This window comes from Felis catus, chromosome A1 (assembly GCF_018350175.1).
Source record: "Felis catus isolate Fca126 chromosome A1, F.catus_Fca126_mat1.0, whole genome shotgun sequence".
Lineage (NCBI taxonomy): Eukaryota > Metazoa > Chordata > Mammalia > Carnivora > Felidae > Felis > Felis catus.
The window spans coordinates 1,466,854-1,486,233 of NC_058368.1; the positions used below are offsets into that span (position 1 = coordinate 1,466,854).

Below are 19,380 nucleotides of genomic sequence, written 5' to 3' on the forward strand. Positions count from 1 at the left end.
GCCCTGATAATAGTGCAGCAATTCCGAGAAGACGAGACGGTGGAAGGGAAAGGAGTGGGAGCCAGAAGCTGTAGGAAGAAGCAGAGGCTTGACTTGCTCAATGAAACAACCTGCCGGCGGGTCACAGAGTGAGGGGTTGAGTCATCAGGGTCTGAGGAGTACCTAAAACTTAATCAGATGAAGAGAAAGAGCCTTTTCCAAGTTGAAAACTTCCTCCGTGTCTTGCCACATTCCCTTTTTCAGTGAAGTTCAGTATCTGGAACATTCAGATCGCCTGCCCCCCCTTCCTAGTTTCCTCATCTTATACAACGGCATCAAAATCTGCACAGTCGCCAGAGCGGACGACTCAGGAAGTCTGGTATCACCTTTCTCAGGGCATCACTGATGACCGTCAGTCCCACCCGCGGGAGACCTTCCAAATTCACTGCCTTGTCAGCCCCCACCTAGACCACAACAGGCCCCACCTGCAGCTCAGTCCCTTCTGTTGTCAGGTGGGACTTTCTGAAATCCCAATGTGACAGGGCCACTCAGAACCTACAGACCGCTTAGGCTCTGTGTTGCTTTGGGGGAGGTCCACACATTGCTTTGAGCTCGGCACTCTTTACCGTGTGGATCCGGCCCCAGCCCCAGCTCCTCTCCCAGAGCTCTCTTTCAGGCTGCAGGGAACCACCCCACCTTCCTGGGGCACCCGGCACCCTTCTCCACCCTGCTGCCTCTGCCAGGAAGGCTAGCTGACTCTTCCTTGCTACTCAAGACCGGGCTCAGAGGCTGTCTCCTGCGAGGCCTTCTAGGGTACAGCGAGAGGCAATTAGTTACGATGTCCTGTGTATATGATCCTCTGGGCCCTAACCGATTTTATTCTAGCATCTTGCTGTCTCGCAGTAAACTTCGGCGAGGCAGATACTAACTGCCTGATGCCCGAAGCCTCACGGCTGCTCAAAAGACGTTATAACGTAAACGAATGTGACGGGCGTCTGTGCACCCCGAGCCAGAACAACTCCCACACGGTTCCTGACTGGGGACGCTGGTTCGAATACCACCACAGCCTTGGAAAGGTGTCTCCCTACTTCCCAGGCGAAGCTGGGAAGCTGGTCACCTGAATTTGAAAGGCTGGAGGGTCACTGGGCGGGCAGCTGTCGGGGAGCCCTGCAGTGGCATCCTGTGATCCAAGTTCTTGTGATGGGCTGACCTCATGCAGGGTGGGGGGTACTTGGGCTGCTATTTGCTAGAGTATTTGGGGAACGGGTGCTAGAACAAGACTCCACATCAAAGAGGATAACGGGGTGTTGGGTTAAACAGCTGTATTTACTGTAGGATTTTGGAGACTTTAGTTTCCCGTAGACCTGTGAGTGCCCAAGGGCGGGGCAGTCGGAGGAGTTTCCCAAACACGTCTGACCATAGAGCCCCAGGGCACTCACTGTAGAATCCACTTTGGGAAACACTGGCCCCCAATGGTGCATTTTTACTGAGTGGCTGACGAAGGAACCAGAACAAAGTGTTTGCTTCCTCACTCGTCATGGTCACTATGAAATAAGTCAATCATTTTAGAATCAAACACTGGTCTTTCTCAGAAAGACCGGAAGAAAAAAGACGTCTTTATGCAGTCAAAAACCTTTATTCAGAATAAGCATTAGCGAAATGAAGGCAGTTGCCTCAGGGCCACGGAGTACTCAGAGGCAGATTTGACAATAATTACGAAAATACTTCGCTACAGATTAAAATACGGAATCACACTAAAAATAAAAGGTGAAGATCCTCAGACGATTTGCTCTCTTGCTTGCCCAGGTGGCGGGGAGTGACCAGCCCTCGGGCCCAGTGTGCTGGGAACCCAAGGCGGGGACACGATCAGCCCCGCGGCTGTGGCCAGGCCCCGGGCCTCCACGAAGACTGCCCGGCTCCCCACTGGTCCCGAGTGGTGGGGTTGGGTGCTGGTGACTCCACCGAACGGGACTCCCGGTAAGGAAGGCCGGTGGCTTCACAGGAAGCTCTTATTGGGACGGCATCTGCCTTTTCAGCTTGGCGAGTCTCTGCAGACATTCGTCCCTCCACCGCCGTCTGGCAGCTAAATGCTCCGGATCCGCGGGAACCTTCAGGCACATGGCCTGGGAATAGGAAAAGAAAAGACAAGACAAAAAATCCCAGAGCGTGCAGAGGAACTAACGTACCAGGAGAGTAACTGTTCCTAGTTATTCAAACTGTGCATTTGCTCTTAAAAACAAAAGCAACTTAGTAACCCCTCAATTAACATAAACTTTCCGAATCCACAGAGGCCTGCAGCTCCTCTGAGACCATTCAGATGAGCCACCAGTTCATCGGTCACACCGCTCGAAGGTCTCCTGTGACCACGACAGGACCGTGGACGCCAAGTCAGGAGTGAGGAACCACCAGGATCCAAGGCAAAGCCTGGCTACAAATAAAACCTCACCTGTGGCACAGGGCTTCCCCTCGGCCTGCACGAGTCTCTAGAAGGGGTCTACGTACCTGGTTAACTTTTTCAACAGTGGCCCCGGAAAACTCTGGAATGGGTCCAAAAGTCTTTAGGACACGTTTCATGCCTTCACTGTATCTGTCACAGTAGCTTAACATACCTGAAATCACGAAAGCAAGAACCCACAATATCAGCAAGAACGCTATAAAACTCCAAATGAAGAAATCTACTCAGAGGGTCTCACCCTAGCTCAGGCTTAGGTTCTTCTCCTCCTGTGGATGAAGAAAAGGTGCAGGGGGACGCCCACCGCAGTCGGCTGGCCCCGGGGAACGAGCGTCCTCACCGATGTCACTACTCAAGCTTTCCATCAGATCTTAAAATCCTGAAAAGTGACGGGACCCTCGGGCCTCTGTCAGCACCTCTTACAGACTTTTGGGTTGGCCTGTGTTCCTGCACTGATTTGTAGAATATCACATTCAGTTCTATTTTCACCAAAAAGGTCTCCAACGATGTGTCTGTAAGGTTACTTCTGTGAATGGCTCGAATGCATTTAAAAAAATTTTTTTGACGTTTATTTATTATTAGTGAGAGACAGAGAGAGACGGAGAATGAGTGGGGGAGGGGCAGAGAGAGAGGGAGACACAGAATCCGAAGCAGGCTCCAGGCTCCGAGCCGGCAGCCCAGAGCCCGACGGGGGGCTCGAACCCACGGACCGCGAGATCACGACCTGAGCCGAAGTCGGACGCTCAACCGACTGGGGCCCCCAGGCGCCCCTCGAATTCATTTTCTAAGAACCAAAGGTGTCAAAGCTCCCTAAATCCGCCCCGTCTCGCACTTACTCCCTGAGTTCTAGTTACCACTTTGCTGGGAGTCTGCAAGGTGGCGGGTTCTTCGGCACAGGCTGCATTTACCTGAGAGGCAGGCTCCGCGGGCGCACCCGCTTCGGCTCTGGCCAGCGGACCGGCGCCCGGCCACCCCGAGCCCGGGGCGGCATCTGTCCCCTGGCGGCGCTGCTCTGCACCTGCTCCTGCAGCTCCGGGGCCCTCGGGAAGCCTGGGTCTCGGGGCCTAAGACGGGAGCCTAGGATTCTGGTGGAGAAACCCACGAAGAGGAGGCTTATCCCGGAGGGGAGGGGGAGAGGGAGAAGCAGCGCGGGCCGGCTGAGGCCGAAGCTGCTATTTCCTGGGAGAGGCGGAGGTGCCCCGGGAGGAAGCCCCAGGCAGGCCGCGCGGCCTCCCCACGCGGGGCGGGCTTGCCGGACGGCTCTGCAGGCAAACGGCCAGCTCGGCCCGCGCCCCGCCCCGCCCCGCGGGCACCTGCGGCCGGGCCGGTGCGGGGGCGTGCGCCGGGACACGCGTCAGGTCCCAGGCCGGTCCCAGGTACGTGCGTGCACCGGGAGGCGTCTCCCGGGCCCGGGCCCCGCCGAGGCCAGGCGCGGAGCCGCCTGCTATTCCGCCTCTGGCCCATTTCCGACATTTTCCAGAACCAGACTCTGCGTTCGGCGGGTCAGGCGAAAGAGAGAGCGAGGGAACAAACGCAACTGTGGGTTTTGCAGAGATCCCAGAGCGTGGCTCCCACCCACGCCACGAAAAGTGTGTCTGATTAAGTTCAAATAAAAATGACCACCGCCCGACACTCTTAACAGCTTCTTCGGGGTCTGGTTTGGGTGCGGCTACACTGACGTGAAAGCCTCAATTCACTGGGGGTCCATCTTGGCTCCAATGGTTTCCTCTTTCAGAGTGCTCAAGTTAAACCCGATTTGCTCTCAGAAGAGAAAGTGATTTCAAGGGTACACATTTCAAGCATACCAACTTTTCTGACATTAGCACCTATAATTAAGTGGTAGATACTGTCGTTTCAAAATAAGGGGTTTCAAATAAAAATAAGGAGTTTTGTTTCCTTTGACATAAGCATAACTTGACAGTCGGGATTCAGGGAGGCTCCTAAATGTCCTACGCTGGCTAGCCATCTTGAATGGCATGGCATTTCTGGAACACAGAAAACAACCCGTGCATTTATTTCCTTTTGAAAATTAAATATCTGCTTCACTTTATCCATTTGTTTATTTACTCGAACTAAAGGTGATAAAATCTAGACGCGAATACAGTGTGTTCCTTTTGGTGGGGCAGAGACACTAGAATCAAGCAACGTATAAAGATACCAAGCGAGAAGAAAACGGGAAAAATTCCTGTAGCTGAGGACTGCCCGCCTGGAATGAAAGCAGAGGCTCTCAGGGACCAATTCCACCCCCCACCCTGTGTGAGCAGTAACCCACAGGGTCCTGTGCACATACTGTGTCTCACTTCTGGATCACTTTACATCTGCTGAATAAGTGTTCGCCTTTCCCTGTCCCTGCGAAGTCATTTTAGTCTCCCAAGGGCTTTCTAGAACTTTTTTCCCTCTCCCTTTTGTAAAATCTGTCGTTTTAAAGGGCATTTATTTCTTCAAACTAGAATACAAGATAGTAAGAATCCTTGTCGCACAATTCATAACTTCCTCCGTACTGTTCAGGAAACCACTGAAAATTTCACTCTTACTAATATAAAAATGCTTTCTGTAACAGGCCCTCGGGCTCTTGGGACAAACAGCCCCGTTGTTTGTGGTGAAGGTAAGGAACGAATAGGGCGCGTGCCTGCAGACCGTCCCCCACCACCTGCAGAGAAGCTGGACACCCCTGGGAGGGCTCGCCCCCTTACCCAAGATGCAAGTTCGTGGTGACTTACAGTCACGACCTGCAACGTCCCAGGACACTGATCATTGCTACTGTTATTTGCAATCTGTCCTCTTCTACTACGCAAGTATTAAAAGGAGTGTTTTTACTCCATTTCCACCAATAACTTTGGCTTCTCTACACTATGAAAGGAGGTGTGTGGCAATTATCCCATAATACTAATTTCACTGGAAATGGGGAGGAAAAGAAACCATTTCACCTTCTGTCCTTCTAGTCCATCCTTCCCTTACGTTACTACGAACTCGGGCCTTCGCCTGTATTTTTTCTCCTCCACGTCCTTGCCCTCTGTCCTGTTCAACAATATACTTCCCAAAACTCTCTTGAGCTTAGCTTTTTACAGGATTTTGAACCTGATTTCTTAAGAGATGCTTATATGGAATAAGAAAAAGTGGGGGAAAGACGTGATTCTCATGAGATTAGATTCAGCGTGGCTTGCTGCTTTCTAAGTTGGAATTCTTCAGCTGTGAGCCCACAAGGGCGAGACAACGTGCTTTCTTGAACCTTCAACATAAGCCAAGGTGGGTGGAGAGAGAGAGAGCGCCTTCCTCTGCGTTTATGCAACAGCCAGCAGGCACACGGTCCTACTGTCACCCGCGGCAGCGGCAGCTCCTGAGACGGGCTCTGGGTGTTCAGTTTCTTGGAGAGCCCTGACCGCTACCCACACCAGAGGAGTCTGGTTTCCACACGGCGTATGAACCCGCACCGACGTATGAACCCACACCTACGTGAATTCACCTGCTTTTAAGAGGCAGAGTTTCACAGAACTTATTAAGGAAGATCAAAAAGGCCCCAAAGCACAGAGCAACATTATCTAACTCCCACCTGAGTGAGACCTCACCTGAGGTCAGGGAGGCGGGTGGAGACAGAAACCTACCTGGGGCCCCTTAACTCCAGAAGGTCCCAGCTCCAGCAGTTCACCTGTTTCACTGAAGCTAACAGCTCTGTGTAAATGAGCCAAACCCAGCAAGTAAGCACCTCAATTAAAAAAAATAAATTTAAAAAAAAGACAAGCATCTCTACACAGGAGGAAATTTTACAAGGCAGGATGGCAAACATTGGCTTCAACTGGAGGTGATTTCCGGGGCCTGCCGATTCTCAGACAGTCATTCTCCAGGTAGAAGTAAACTCATGAGGCGCCCAAAAAGCTGCTGTAGGTATCAAATGGGCAGTTCTCTTCGCTGACCCAGTAGTCTGAAAGCTTAGCAAAGAAACCAACCAAACGGTTGAAGTCTGGAGATGTCACTATTCTACTGCAAAAATGCCCTAATCTGTATTCATTCTGTATTTCTTCCCCATGCACTTGTGAATCTTTTGGGGAGAGTTAAAAAGGGAAAAAAAAAACTGGAAGAGTAGTGAATTAAAAAACAAGACACCGAATGAACAGAATACTGATTAAGGGGCCTCATCTGTGTCAGCCATCGAGACAAACATTTCCATCTGGCTTCATCCTCACAGCACCCTTGAAAGGAGTCCCTGCTGCCAGGCCCATTTGATGGGGGGGGGGGGGTACTCGCTTGCAAGAGGCTGGTTAGCATAATGGTGTTTTGTTTTGTTTAATTTTTGAGAGAGAGAGACTGTCAGAGTGCTTAGCGGGGGAAGGGCAGAGAGAGAGGGAGACACAGAATCCGAAGCCAGCTCCAGGCTCCGAGCTGTCAGCACAGAGCCCGACGCGGGGCTCAAACTCACAGACCGTGAGATCATGACCTGAGCTGATGCTTAACTGACTGAGCCACCCAGGTGCCCCTAGGCTAGTTAGCTGAGAAATCAGGTAGGAACCCAGGCCGACTGGCTCCGCTGACCAGACCCCCCTCTTCAGAGAGTCTGTCCTTGCTGAGGGTGGCTTTTAAAAGTCAGCCAAAAGGCAAAGTAGGCAAGCTGGCCTCCTGTTTTTTAGGTGCTATTAAAGACAAATCCTAAAATACTTTTACCACTTCTAGATAAACTGTAGCTTTAAGACTAATAACTGGCCTTAACCTGAGATGCTGGCTTTAGGAAAACGACATCAGAAAAAAAGAACCCTCTCCGTCCAATCTTGATATATTCTGGATGACACTATGAAGAATAATGAACATTTCCATTGGTTACAAGCCAGATCTTATAACACTCTAACTCTGGTCTTTGGAATGCTCTGAAGTTGAAAACTACATCCGTCCACCATTATCATATTAAGCCAATTAGGTTTTCTTATCATATCTGCTTTGTTTGAAAAATTGTTGCGGGCCTCCTTCCTGTCTGCCACACTATTTGGTTCTTGAGTTTCTGGTTTCATTGGCTTTCGTTTCTATTTGTCTGAGAGTCAGAGCTGTTCTCAGCTGTCTCCCTATTGATTTCTCATGATACCTGAGTTATCTTATTATTCTGAAGAAAAGAAAATTACAGAGAAAAACATGGCAGTTATCAAGCCGTGTTGATATGCATGCCAAGTGTTTAAATATGTTTGCCACCTTTAAGGTGCCGGCCGAAAAAGCATTTGAAATTCTCCCAGACTTTATTTTAATGATACTTCAAAACCCTCGTTTCACTTTTAAAGAAAGAGGCCTCTTTCTTTACATTATCCTCCTGTGTTCAACCGTCCTCCTGCCTCCCTGTTCCTGCAGCGGCTCTCAGCCACGCTCACTGGAGGAAGAGTCAAGTCGGGTACTGAACCCCACCTGCACGACCCGCAAGGCACCGTATGCGCACCTGCAAGATTACGTCTGGCGAAACTGCCCCAACATATTCACCGGAAGTCCTACTTCATTAATTACGGTGCTGAAAACTGAAGCATTACCAAAACATTGTGGAATCACAAAATCTCAGTCAAACAGACTCCTGATTTCCAGCTTCATTACAGGCATCTCTGCTCGGTATCTAAACATCCTGCCAGGTGGCCGACCGGCCCCAACTGCTCTATTCACCGTGCGCAGCATGGCCCTCTCCCTCAACGTCAGCCCCAGGAACTAGAAACTTCCTGCCATGTGCTGAGCCCAAACCCGTCTGTCTGCCACGTCCACGCCCACAAAAGACACCCACGCACGTACACACACACTTCTCCGCTCACCTTCTTCTGGATAAGTTCCAGTTTCTCAGTATTTCAATTAAGTGTGGACCGTTGGAGCTAAATACAACACTCCCTTTCTCTCCCTACATACGTTTTACAGGCATAATATAAATATTAAAATAACATGGCAATAATTATGAAAACTATAACAACACAGAAAGGCAAAGAGGTGATAAAAGTTACCTGTAATTTCAACACTAAGAGATAGCAGGTACTGATGACATTTAGGTGATATTTGCCTAGATTTTTATTCATAGCATTTTAAACTTATTTTGTTTCAGTCTAGTGTAGGTTTCAGTGCTTGTTTCCCGAACGGCGTCTTGTTTCTGATTCACTTGAAGTGTGGCTGACAGTTTCATTCTTGGAAGCTTCTCACCTTTCTCAATCTATCTTCCTGTTAGAGTCGCTAGATCGTGGGCTCGGCCCTACTTCCCCAGACCCTCTGAAGTCGGCTTCAGTCGGCTTCTGAAGTCGGGGTGACTGGCCTGGCCCGAGCACCGCCCGTGCCCAGCGCAGCCCCCTCCCCTGCAGAGCCGCCTCCCCACTGGCTTCCCAGCCTCCTGGCGGGAAACCTCCAGCTCCAAATGTCACACTTAGAAGTTGCTCAGATTTAGGCAGGAGAGACGTACGGCATTTCCCTATCTGTTCTCCTTGCCTCTGTAAACAGCCGCATCATCTTTCTCAGGAGAACACAACTTTCTGGGTAACGTGGCAAAGTCTCCATGACCACACGCACCTGTCTTTCTCTTCCTTCCCGCCTGAGTGCCCTCTGCCGCGCAGAGCCCTGGGGTTCATGGATTCCATGTGGACTGACATCTCAGGACACTACGACCTGTCGCAGCCCCCGTCTGTGAATTACCAGGGCTGGCCGCCGTCTCCTTCATATGATACTGTTTCTATCCAGTTGTTTAAAAACAAAAAGGCAAAACTGTACTGTTTACAAAACCCCTAAGAACATTAAACAGCACAGAACTCCCATCTTAGCCCCTACGGAAGCAAAGCGTACCTTCTGCATTGAGATGCATAGTTTCTAGGGGTCCGATGAACGCATACCGCATGCCCAGGCCATCTGACATGACAAGGTCAAGGTCGCTCGGAGACACTATTCCTTCCTAAATGGAGAAAATGGGGCAGCACACAGATGAGTCCTCTGGAGAAACAACGTTCTTGCCATCACTTTCAAGCTGACTCCTTTGGAGCACAATCCCAAAATACTCTCCAAAGCTCCAGAACAGTATTTTCATTCTACATGTGTTTCACAGGTTTTGCGTGACAAAACTGTAGCATATAAACAGATCCTGAAAAGAGAATATTTTGTAAGAGGGTCAAATACCAACTCGCTTTTTCCAGAGCTGCAATCGAGTTCCCATCTTATGTGTCAATCTCCACTGTCTTCCGTTCCCTTCCCTAAAAGCTATGTGTCACTCGCAGCTTTGGAGAAGGGGGACCGGGTGAAGGGAAGGGAGAGAAGTAAGAGCAGGGCATTGGTGGGAAAGCACAAGAAAGGACCTTCTACATATTAGCCTGAGATCTGGACGCTAAGACTGGAGCCATCAAAAGAACTGAAGAGTCATCCTCCAAGTTTTGCCCGCCTGCAAGCCCAGCCCTGTCCAGCTTTTAATGAGTTCATAAAAATGACATCCTTTGATGAAATGCAGCTTAGAACCGGTGCTGTTTGCAAGGTGGGGCCCTGGAATCTTCTGCAAATGTGGACTGCAAAGCAAGAGGCAAGCTCTCATGTGTTCAGGTCAGACGTCAGATTGGCCATCTGCGTTACTTGGCCTTTCTTTGCACAGCCTCGACCTCTCACGGCTTTTGGAATGAGCAGGACGCATAAGGACATGCGTGCGTGATCCAGGAGGCCACGGCCAGTTGAGTCTCCATCCGAGGATATCTTCACCTTGGGCAATTCAGCTGTCAGAAGGCAAATGGGGGTGGGGGTGGGGGGAGGGGGAGGGGGAAGGCCGTCAGATTTCCCCCTGGGTCTTTGCTGGTCAGACTGCTAGAATTACTGTGAAGTCTCCAGTTCCTTTTTCCTGACTGGTTTCTTTCACACAGAGCACAGTGAAGACAGATGCTCCTGCCTCACAGCTAGGCCACGTCTACCTTCCGTTAAGAAGCCACCGAGTGCGCGTGCGTGGCTGACACCTCTTCCCTGGGCAGCCTTGCTGGCCCCCAGTCCCCAGCCGGAGGGGAGGACGGAGCGCTCTGCTGTGGAAATCGCAGTTCTGCCCACACCCCCAGAGGCACACCAGGCACGTGCACCCACCCGGCCCCCAGGAACAGGCTCACACAAGTGGCCCACCCTACCCCACCTCTTTTGCTCTGGAGCAAATCCTGTCCTTCCCTTGGAAGGACTGTCTGTTGTCCTGTTGAGAGGCTGTCCCTGTGGCAGAGGAAAGCTTTCATCACAGGGCTTCACCAGGCCCTCTGGCCAAGGAGGAGGCTTGTTTGGCCTCTAGGCAGCCCCGGGAGGTCTGGGCTAGGCTCTCCCCGCTCAGGAACTGGAGGCTAGAGCCCGCCCCTGCTGTCCCTCCTCCTCCTCCTCCAGGGACTCTGCAACATCGCTACTTTCCAGACTTCAGAGTCACCCACAAGGTTGAGCGAGGAAGCAGATTTGTTTCCTCTACCTCCATCACTGCATCAGCCGCCGAGGGAGAAAACACCGGTGTCTCAGGTCCCTGGGGGTGCTTGGACCACCACGGCGGTGTTGGGGAAGGGACCAGGAAGGGGCTGGGGCCAAAGAACCAAAAAGAGCCACCCACGAAGGGCAAGTACCATTTAGGCATGCCTGAGAAACTCTGTTTGAAAGAACTGCTTTCCATCTAGTTTTGTGTGTGTGGGAGGGGGGGGGGTGGTAAACAAACAAAGATGTGCATGAACCTACACATGTGGTTTAGAGAAGAATTACAAAGCACGCCTCGCCCCCACCTGCCAACACCGCCATGCTGGTCTTCCTGGCTGCGTCCTCCTCCCTCCCTCCTGGAGGCAAACATCCAGATTCTGTAGTAACTATTTCTCTACTTTTAAGATTTGCCATCTATGTTTATGTTCCTGAAGCAGAGTTTGCTTTTTGCCTATCTTCCTCTTCAAAACGGACTCACGCTGTGCATTCTTCTGTGGCTTGCTTCCTTCACTCCACTCGATGCTTTTGAGCTTTACCTGCGTTGTGTGCAGCTGCGGTCTGGCCTCCCTTGTTGACATATAAAATCACAGTTTACTAATCCAACCTACTGCTCACGAATATTTGGGAACATTCTTGTTCCTGGCCCGTGGGGCATGCATCCAAGAGGAGAGCGGCTGTCCTACGGCACACAGGGCTTCGACTCGACTGGATGATGCGAGGTGCTTTCCAGGGGGGTTGTACCCGTGCTCATCGCCTCCGGCATCGTATGTGGGTCCCCGTCGCTCTCGGCAACCTCTCCAACACTTGATGGTGTCACCCTTGCAAGGCGCCGCTAGTCTGCTGGGCTATCTATCCCGCTGTCTCACCAGGTTTCCTATCCGTTTGAAATCATCCTACCAAATGTTCAGCTGGACTGCTAAGGAGACCAAATTAACTGATTCAGTTTACTCAAATGCCAACAAGTTTTACCCCTCTTCGCTTCTGGTAGCAAAGCTTTTAAGTGGGGAGGGGGCAGCAACAAGGAGGCAATGCTACACAAAAGGTCCAGAGTAATGTCCGGAACTGTCGAGAAACCGATTGTTGAAAGGACTCCCCCGCCTTCCTCTCCCTCCTCACCCAGCTCTCAGGGCCGGAAGGGTGGCTTTGGGTCCCCTCCCCAGGCTGCCTAAAAGCATTTGCTGTAGCATTCCTGCACCCTGTGAGCTCAGGACTGCTGTGAAAGGCAGCCAGGCGAGAGCTCTGCAGACTCTCCTTCGCCCTCCCTCGGGGTCCAGGTCAACATCCCGAACAGCCTCAAGGAGTGCTTGTCAAGGGACAAGGAGTGCTGTGTCCCTACAGCACTCAGACTGTAAAGGATGCAAATACGGACGCTACCTGCCACTTGCAATGCTTTTCGCCTCTGCTGTCTTCCTCTAAATACTGTGTTCAGCTGACTTCTGAAGGGCTTCAAAATACCCCAAAAGTGAGCCACCCACGAGTAGTAATTTTTGATCTGTAAGTATGTGAGCTAACAGTGACTCCGACTAAATAAAGCCTTAGAAGGATTCTCCACACTACGGTACCACAAGGGGGGCGGGGGCAGCCACACTCTCCTCCAATTCCCAAATGTTCTCCAAAATGACCATCTGTGTCTTATCAGTTACTCTTCATTAGTTGAACAAATGGGAAGAGGGAAAGAGTTTTAATATCTTCTCTTCCCAAATCCTTCTCTCTGCCCCATCTGGATTTTCTGAGGTAGATTCTCTAAGTTTGAGTCTTTACCCAGAAGCCAAATACAGAGAAAACAAATGGTCCTAAGTAGTCATGCAGCTGCACTCAGCACTGAGCCAAAGGCTCACACGAGGGCATTTTGCGGCTCAGAGCGCTTAATTTTGTGGTTAAGCTCCACTCCACCCGGGTCCTTAGTGACATCTGTGGTCTTGATGCTAATATTCTCGATAATAATTACAACTGATAATCACAGTGGCAGAAAGAGGTGCTTGAGTTGGTCATACTGAGCTGACAGTCAGTTCCTTGGGAACAGGTGGCAAGCTGCACGCCCGTTTGAAGAGTGAAAGCCTGCCCCACGCTGGCGTGTCTGTGCCTCAACGAACATCCGTCAGTACAGACATCAGCACTTCCTCCATTCTGTGGCGAAATTCTCAAGTCACACGGACAAAGAAAAGCCCCGAGTGGTTGAAAGATCCCAAAAACTCATACAGAGCAACGAACACTAGACCCCTGTCAGTTTAAAATCTGGTTTGCGGGCACCTGGGGGGCTCAACCTGTTGAGCGTCTGATTCTTGATTTCGGCTCAGGTCATGATCTCAGGATCATGGGACCGAGCCCCGTGTCCAGCTCTGAGCTGAGTGTGGAGCCTGCTTGGGATTCTCTCTCTCCCCCTCTCCCCCCACCCCCCACCCCCGCTTGCTCTTTTCCTCTCTCTCTCTCTCTAAAATTAAACCACAGGAGCACCTGGGGGGCTCAGTCAGTTAAGCGTCTGACTTCGGCTCAGGTCATGATCTCACGGTTCATGGGTTTGAGCCCCGCGTCGGGCTCTGTGCCTACAGCTCAGAGCCTGGAGCCTGCTGCAGATTCTGTGTCTCCCTCTCTCTGCCCCTCCCCTGCTCACACTCTGTCTCTGTCTCTGTCTCTCTCTCCCAAAAAATAAACATTAAAAAAAAATTTTAAAAAAAAAGAAAGAAAGAAAACGCAAGATACCATGATACAAACTGTAAGTACAAGTAAAGTTTTGGGGACGCATCAGGCAGGATCCCACCAGAGAGAGAGAACTCATAGGTTATATACACGTAAAGACATTTATTTCGAGGAACAGGCCTGTGTGATTGAGGGCGCTGATACGTCTGAAATCTGCAGCAGGAGCTAAGGGTGGGAACCTCAGTTCTGCTCTTAAGGCCTTTCAATCGATTGCAGGAAGCCTTCCCAGGGGATTGAGAAAAATCTCCTGTACTTAAAGCCAACGGATTATAGAAGTTAAACTAATCACATTTACAAAATATCTTCATAGCAACATCGAGCCTATGTTTGACTGAATATGTGGGCACTCTGGCCCAGCCAACATGGCCCTCACCAGTGGACACAAGTTCAAGGCATGGTCCTCACCTTCAGATGGCTTGGATCTAGCCTCTGTTTGTGAGGCGGGGAAAGGAGAGAAGACACATCGAATGGCCCGCAGTAGGCAAAAGGGTGATCCGGTTTTCTGGACAAGGAAGAAGAAGGGGTCTGGCAGTACTGAGGCATGAATCTCCTGGGACGACTTCCCCTACTGATTAGCAGCTACACACAGTTATTCTTCCTTCTCGCTGATCGTCCCATTGTCATATTAAATTTTGATTGGATTCACGTATTTTTCGCACGCCCTCACTTTCATTTACTTTTCTCATTTTTCTTCATGCCGCCTTTCCTTGCCATCTTCCACTTCTTTTTTTACTAATCTCCAGCTTCTGCTTTTCTTCTGTTTTGTGCTGCTCTACTTTTCACCATACCCAGACCTGAATTTTCAGGTTTTTCTTGTGCAAACACTGCTTTAACTTGGCCGCCGCCACCATCACCACCAGGAACACAGACACACTACGGAGGAACCCGCGCTAGGCCATGCACAAGTCCTCTGCCCCTCCCAATCAGAGCTGTTGAGGCCTCGATCCACTGTCTCAACTGAAAACCAAGAGCCAGAAAAAAGGCTTATCTTAGGAAAATGTCATAGTGAAAAGCAACAAAAGAGGGCACGAAGGGGCCAGTGGGCTTCTTTTATTTTACCATGACTCTGGTCAGAGAGGCCAAGGAGCAGGGGTTACAGAATGAGAGCCCACCTCAATCTCTAATTAGAGCAAGGACGGGACAGAGGTAAACCTCAGTGAGCTCCCCGCCTGCAAAGACGTTTTGGGGATGGGCTACACGAGGATAATCACTGACGTGGAAATAACTCAAGTAGGAGCGAGGGGTTCTGGACTCTCTTTTTTTAGAAACCTCCAACTCAAGTCCTGGTGACTGCTAGAGAAAGTAATAGAGATTTTGAAGTGTAAATTAAGAACTATCATGCTGGTTCACAGTTTTGCTCATGAGAAATGAACTAGAACCATGAGTTAGTTCCCTCCGTCCATAGACACGTATATAGTTTGGTTTTCTATACTCTTTGACAGGCATTACTTCTCCTTCATGCGACACGAACCCGGCTCTAACCATCCCCACCCGAGCAACCTTCCAGAGAGAAGGCGAGGCAAATGCAAGATTGTAAGTGCTGAGAAACAAAAGCCTGCTAAGTGTGGCCCCACTGCTACTCAAAGGCTCGTAGCCAGCTTTGTGAGCTACTCGGCCTCTTGCCACAACCTACAATTTTTCTTGGAAGCGAGGCATAAACATTCCTGCAGAATGACTCGGGCAAATTTTGCTAACTCGCGGTAGAGCCGACCGAACACCACATCTGGCTGATGCAATAGGACGCTGATTCATAAAACTCCCAGTGTCCAGAGCCTGCTGAGAGGGTGCTCAGGGGAAAGGAGACGAGGGGGACAAGGCGGACCATACCGGGTAGGTGGTGACAGGTTACCACTTCACAAACCAGGTAAGTTTGTGAGGTCGAGCCCCGCGTCGGGCTCTGTGCTGACGGCTCAGAGCCTGGAGCCTGCTTCGGTTCTGTGTCTCCCTCCCTCTGCCCTTCCCCCACTCGAATGAACGTTAAAAAAATTTTTAAATGAAATGTCAGGAAGCCATTAAAAATGGAAACTCAAGAAGTACCCTTAATAGAAACTAGACAGGAACACAGAAAAATAAAAGCAGTTGATTGCTTTAGGGTAGGGGAAACGTAAGTGGTATTTTTTCCCTTTGAATATTCTTCAAATTCAAGTGTTTAAATGGAACCAAACAAAAAACAGGAAAGAGAAAGACAGGAAAGACTTTGTCCTAATACAAGGGATGCTGAAGAACTCTTTAGGCCCCAGGGAGCAATAATTCCCTGGTGTGTCTTTTCCTACTGTGCTGTGCTTATAACAATGCTTTCAGGAAGAAAAACAGTAGTATTTTTTTTAATGTTTGTTTGTTTATTTATTTATTTATTTATTTATTTATTTATTTATTTATTTATTTAAATTGTTATTTATCTTTGAGACAGAGACAGAGCAAGAGCAGGAGAGGGGCAGAGAGAGAGAAGGAGACACAGAATCCGAAGCAGGCTCCAGGCTCTGAGCTGTCGGCACAGAGCCCGACCTGGGGTCAAACTCACAAACTGCAAGGTCATGACCTGAGCCAAAGTCGGACACTTAACCGACTGAGCCACCCAGGCGCCCCGTCAATAGTATTAAAGATTCTGAAAGAAAAGGAAGAGACTTGACCTGAGAACAAACACAGCAGAAGGAATCCCCCCTTCTGTGCAAACGTTACGTGTGCAAGGGCAGTGGTCCTCAGGGGAAAAAGTGTTCACAAAGAGGTTTGTGAACACAGAGGAGTGTACGTGCCCCATCCAGGACCAGAAGCACAGCCCAGGCCCGTCTCTGCCTGCCCCTCCTTTGCAATTCCAGCAGTTTCCTGCTCCCATGTCCCCGGTCACAGGCTGGCCTGCCCAGCGTCTGCCTGCCCCTCACGAAGGAGGCCGGGTCACAAGGCTGCACAATTTGTCACCTGCATCCTCCCTTCTCCACCTTTTCTCTTGGGATCCCCCTCCCCCCTTCTCTCCTCCTTTCTCCCCTCTATTCCACTGTCTGTTAACTTTCCAGCTCACACTGGGGGAGCTGAGATCCAGCATGTGTCCTGACTGATTACCTGATGGCGATGATAAGTAGGGTAAGAGCATTTTCGTTGAGTTTTTTTTAAGGGTTGTTAAAGTACTAGCATTGAAGCTTTTACTTTAAACACTATTAAAGTGATCCAGGCATGCCAAGCAGGTTGTTAAAAAATGGAGTATGTGGTTGATGTTTTCATTATGTTTGTCTGTTAATAGGTCTGGAGGTGTCTCTAAAGTAAATGAGTGGGAGCTCTCCTTTCATTAGGGCTCTGCTGCTTGCCAATGTGGCTGCTCAAAGCAACCTCCCATAAAACAGTAAATAAATCCTATCATAAAAACCGTCGACTTCTTACAGACCATCGCAACTAGAAGGAATTCTAATTAACTGATGAGTCCCAGCCAGCAAATAAAGCTTTCAGAGGAAAGAAAACTCCAGTTTCCTCAGTGGCTTCCGTCTTCCCTGGACTGCTCTGGAGAGAAGGCATCCCAACCTACGAAGCTTCTTCAGTGTGTCCACGGCTGACTCTGAGACGCTCATGATGTCAGACAGAAGCTCAGGAGAGTGGAGACGGCCGGAGCTCCACGCACAGGGGGGCCCACGGCCCCCCCACTCCCACATGCTCCGAGATGTCGCCCTGCATTGGGCTCTGCACTGGGGCCTGCTTGAGGTTCTCTCCTTCTCCCTCTGCCCCTCCCCCGCTTGCACACACCCGCGTTCTCTCTCTCTCTCTCTCTCTCTCTCTCTCTCTCTCTCTTAAGTAAACAAACAAACAAACAAACAAACACTTGCTGAGTCATGGGTGTGGCTTCTGGTACAGTCCTGGGGCATAGCCTTAGTGTCCTTTGAGGGCTGCAATATGGATGGAAAGCACTGCCTTCTCCTGGGATCTCTGAACAAGCCACTGCTAGGAAGCTCTCTGAATTTAAGCCAAGATGAAAGCAGGTCTCAACCAATCTGGAAAATGGTCCTGGTAAAGGAGGTGATGCACATGCTCCAAAGGTCCTGCACTCCCAATACATGCCAGCAAGTCCCACTGAGAAAGGGAACGGAGCCCAAGAAAACGACAGTTGTGACAGATCCGTGACCGCCTTTGGGAAAACTTTACGGGGTACAAGAGCTAACAGAAAGCCAAGAGAGCTGTTCAATGTCTTTGGGTGACGAGCTTGCTGCCACAGAGAGGCTCTGGAAGGCAAAAGGTAGGCCAGGAGGCCACAGGGACAGTGGACCCAGGGCGTGCGAATGAGGTGGAAAGGTGAGCGTGCTTCAGGTGCTGGAGGGGTGGGAGACCGTTCCTTCAGCCTCATCAATACCGAGGTCTGGGCTCTATTCGCAAGAGGTCGAACAAAAATGCAGAAATGGCAGAAAACTGTCTTAAGAAAAAGTTCTGCTGGGCGAATTTTGCCCTGGTGAGAAAGTTAAAAGAAATGCACAGAACAGGCCACACTGCGGAAGGGAAGCTGGAGGACCCCGTGCACGCTGTGCCTAAAGCCGAGTGGATGAGCACAAAAGAAGGAAGGACAGTGCGAGGCAGGCGAGGGCATGGCAAGACCCAGGGCAGGACGGGAAATGAGAGGGAACCTTCCTGTGTGAGGCCAGGAGACCAGCCCAAGGCTGGTCGCTGAAGGGAGGCCCAGGCCAGGAATGAACTAGGCAGAGGGAGGTGGTGTCACCTCTGGAAGGACACGAGGCCCAGGGCAGGAGGCAGAAGTTCCCGGACCCCACACTCGGCCAATAGGACTGCTGCAGGCCGGTTCCTTTCAACCACAAGGAGGTTCAGTCAGACTCTTTATCCATTATCATTTTAATTTAAAAAAAAAAAAAAAACTAAAATTTTCAGTTTGAACTTTAAAACACATACGATGTAGAAAGCCCTACGGTCGAGGGTGTGGCACAGAGGGCAGAACCCTGGGTCTTTCTGGGCTCCTTTAGTTTCCCTTTGCATGACCGCCTTCTACGTGACTCTTCTTGCCAGGTACAGAGGCAGATGTCGTCAATGTCTGAACCGTAATATTTTGCTCAATCAAGCCTCAGCTTTTTCCTGCTGGACACATTCCAGCTGAGCTGTAGCCTGGAGCAGTCGACAGCATTTCCAACACCTTCCCTCCAAAGAAAAATCGCTCACACAACCCCACCTTCCCACTGCCTGGAAGCCACTGCTTTGAACATGCTTTCTCTTGTCGAGCCTCTCAAGCCACAAGACCACGGTTGCCTTTCCTGGTCCCAGAGCCCGCGGAACAAGTGACAGCCTGATTCTGCTCTATTTCCTTCTTTTTGGCCTTGCTTCCCTGTCTTGTACTGCTTTTCTTCCAGAGAGAAGGCTGAGGGATTGGCAGGGAATGAACATACTTGGTCACAGGGGGACATTTATGGAAAAGAGCCATCAGTGAAACTACGGGTGTCCCCAGGCTGCCAAGGAACTATAGGCCACGGATATACGGCTTCCCACGCAGAATGCTGGACGTGTGGGAAGTAAAGTTCCTGAGAATTAATGTGAACTTGGAGAATGGAACCTACATTAATATTGGTCCATAAAAGGAGAGCAGAAATCCGATGACTGGCCACTTCCCCATGATCACAGCACATGTGAGACATGTACGAGGTACTTATAGTAGAACACTTACGATCTGGGGCCATCTTTCCCCATCAGTTCCCCTGTGTGTCTCTCATTCCATAGAAAAAGCATGGGGCGCCTGGGTGGCGCAGTCAGTTAAGCGTCCGACTTCAGCCAGGTCACGATCTCGCGGTCCGGGAGTTCGAGCCCCGCGTCAGGCTCTGGGCTGATGGCTCAGAGCCTGGAGCCTGTTTCTGATTCTGTGTCTCCCTCTCTCTCTGCCCCTC

The 19,380-nt window shown here is 50.4% G+C and overlaps 1 protein-coding gene across 1 annotated transcript in view; it reads right to left on the reverse strand.

The window, feature by feature from the left end:
* Nucleotides 1-1,595: 1,595 nt before the first annotated feature.
* Nucleotides 1,596-19,380, reverse strand: part of CRYL1 (crystallin lambda 1) — a 127,342-nt gene continuing 109,557 nt past the window's right edge. Inside the window, exons 6-8 of the mRNA XM_003980288.5 lie at nucleotides 9,206-9,311; nucleotides 2,482-2,588; nucleotides 1,596-2,102 (exon numbers count right to left, since the gene is read on the reverse strand). Coding sequence (XP_003980337.3) covers nucleotides 1,989-2,102; nucleotides 2,482-2,588; nucleotides 9,206-9,311 — 327 coding nt within the window. The 3' untranslated portion in view covers nucleotides 1,596-1,988. The remainder of the gene's footprint in view (nucleotides 2,103-2,481; nucleotides 2,589-9,205; nucleotides 9,312-19,380) is intronic.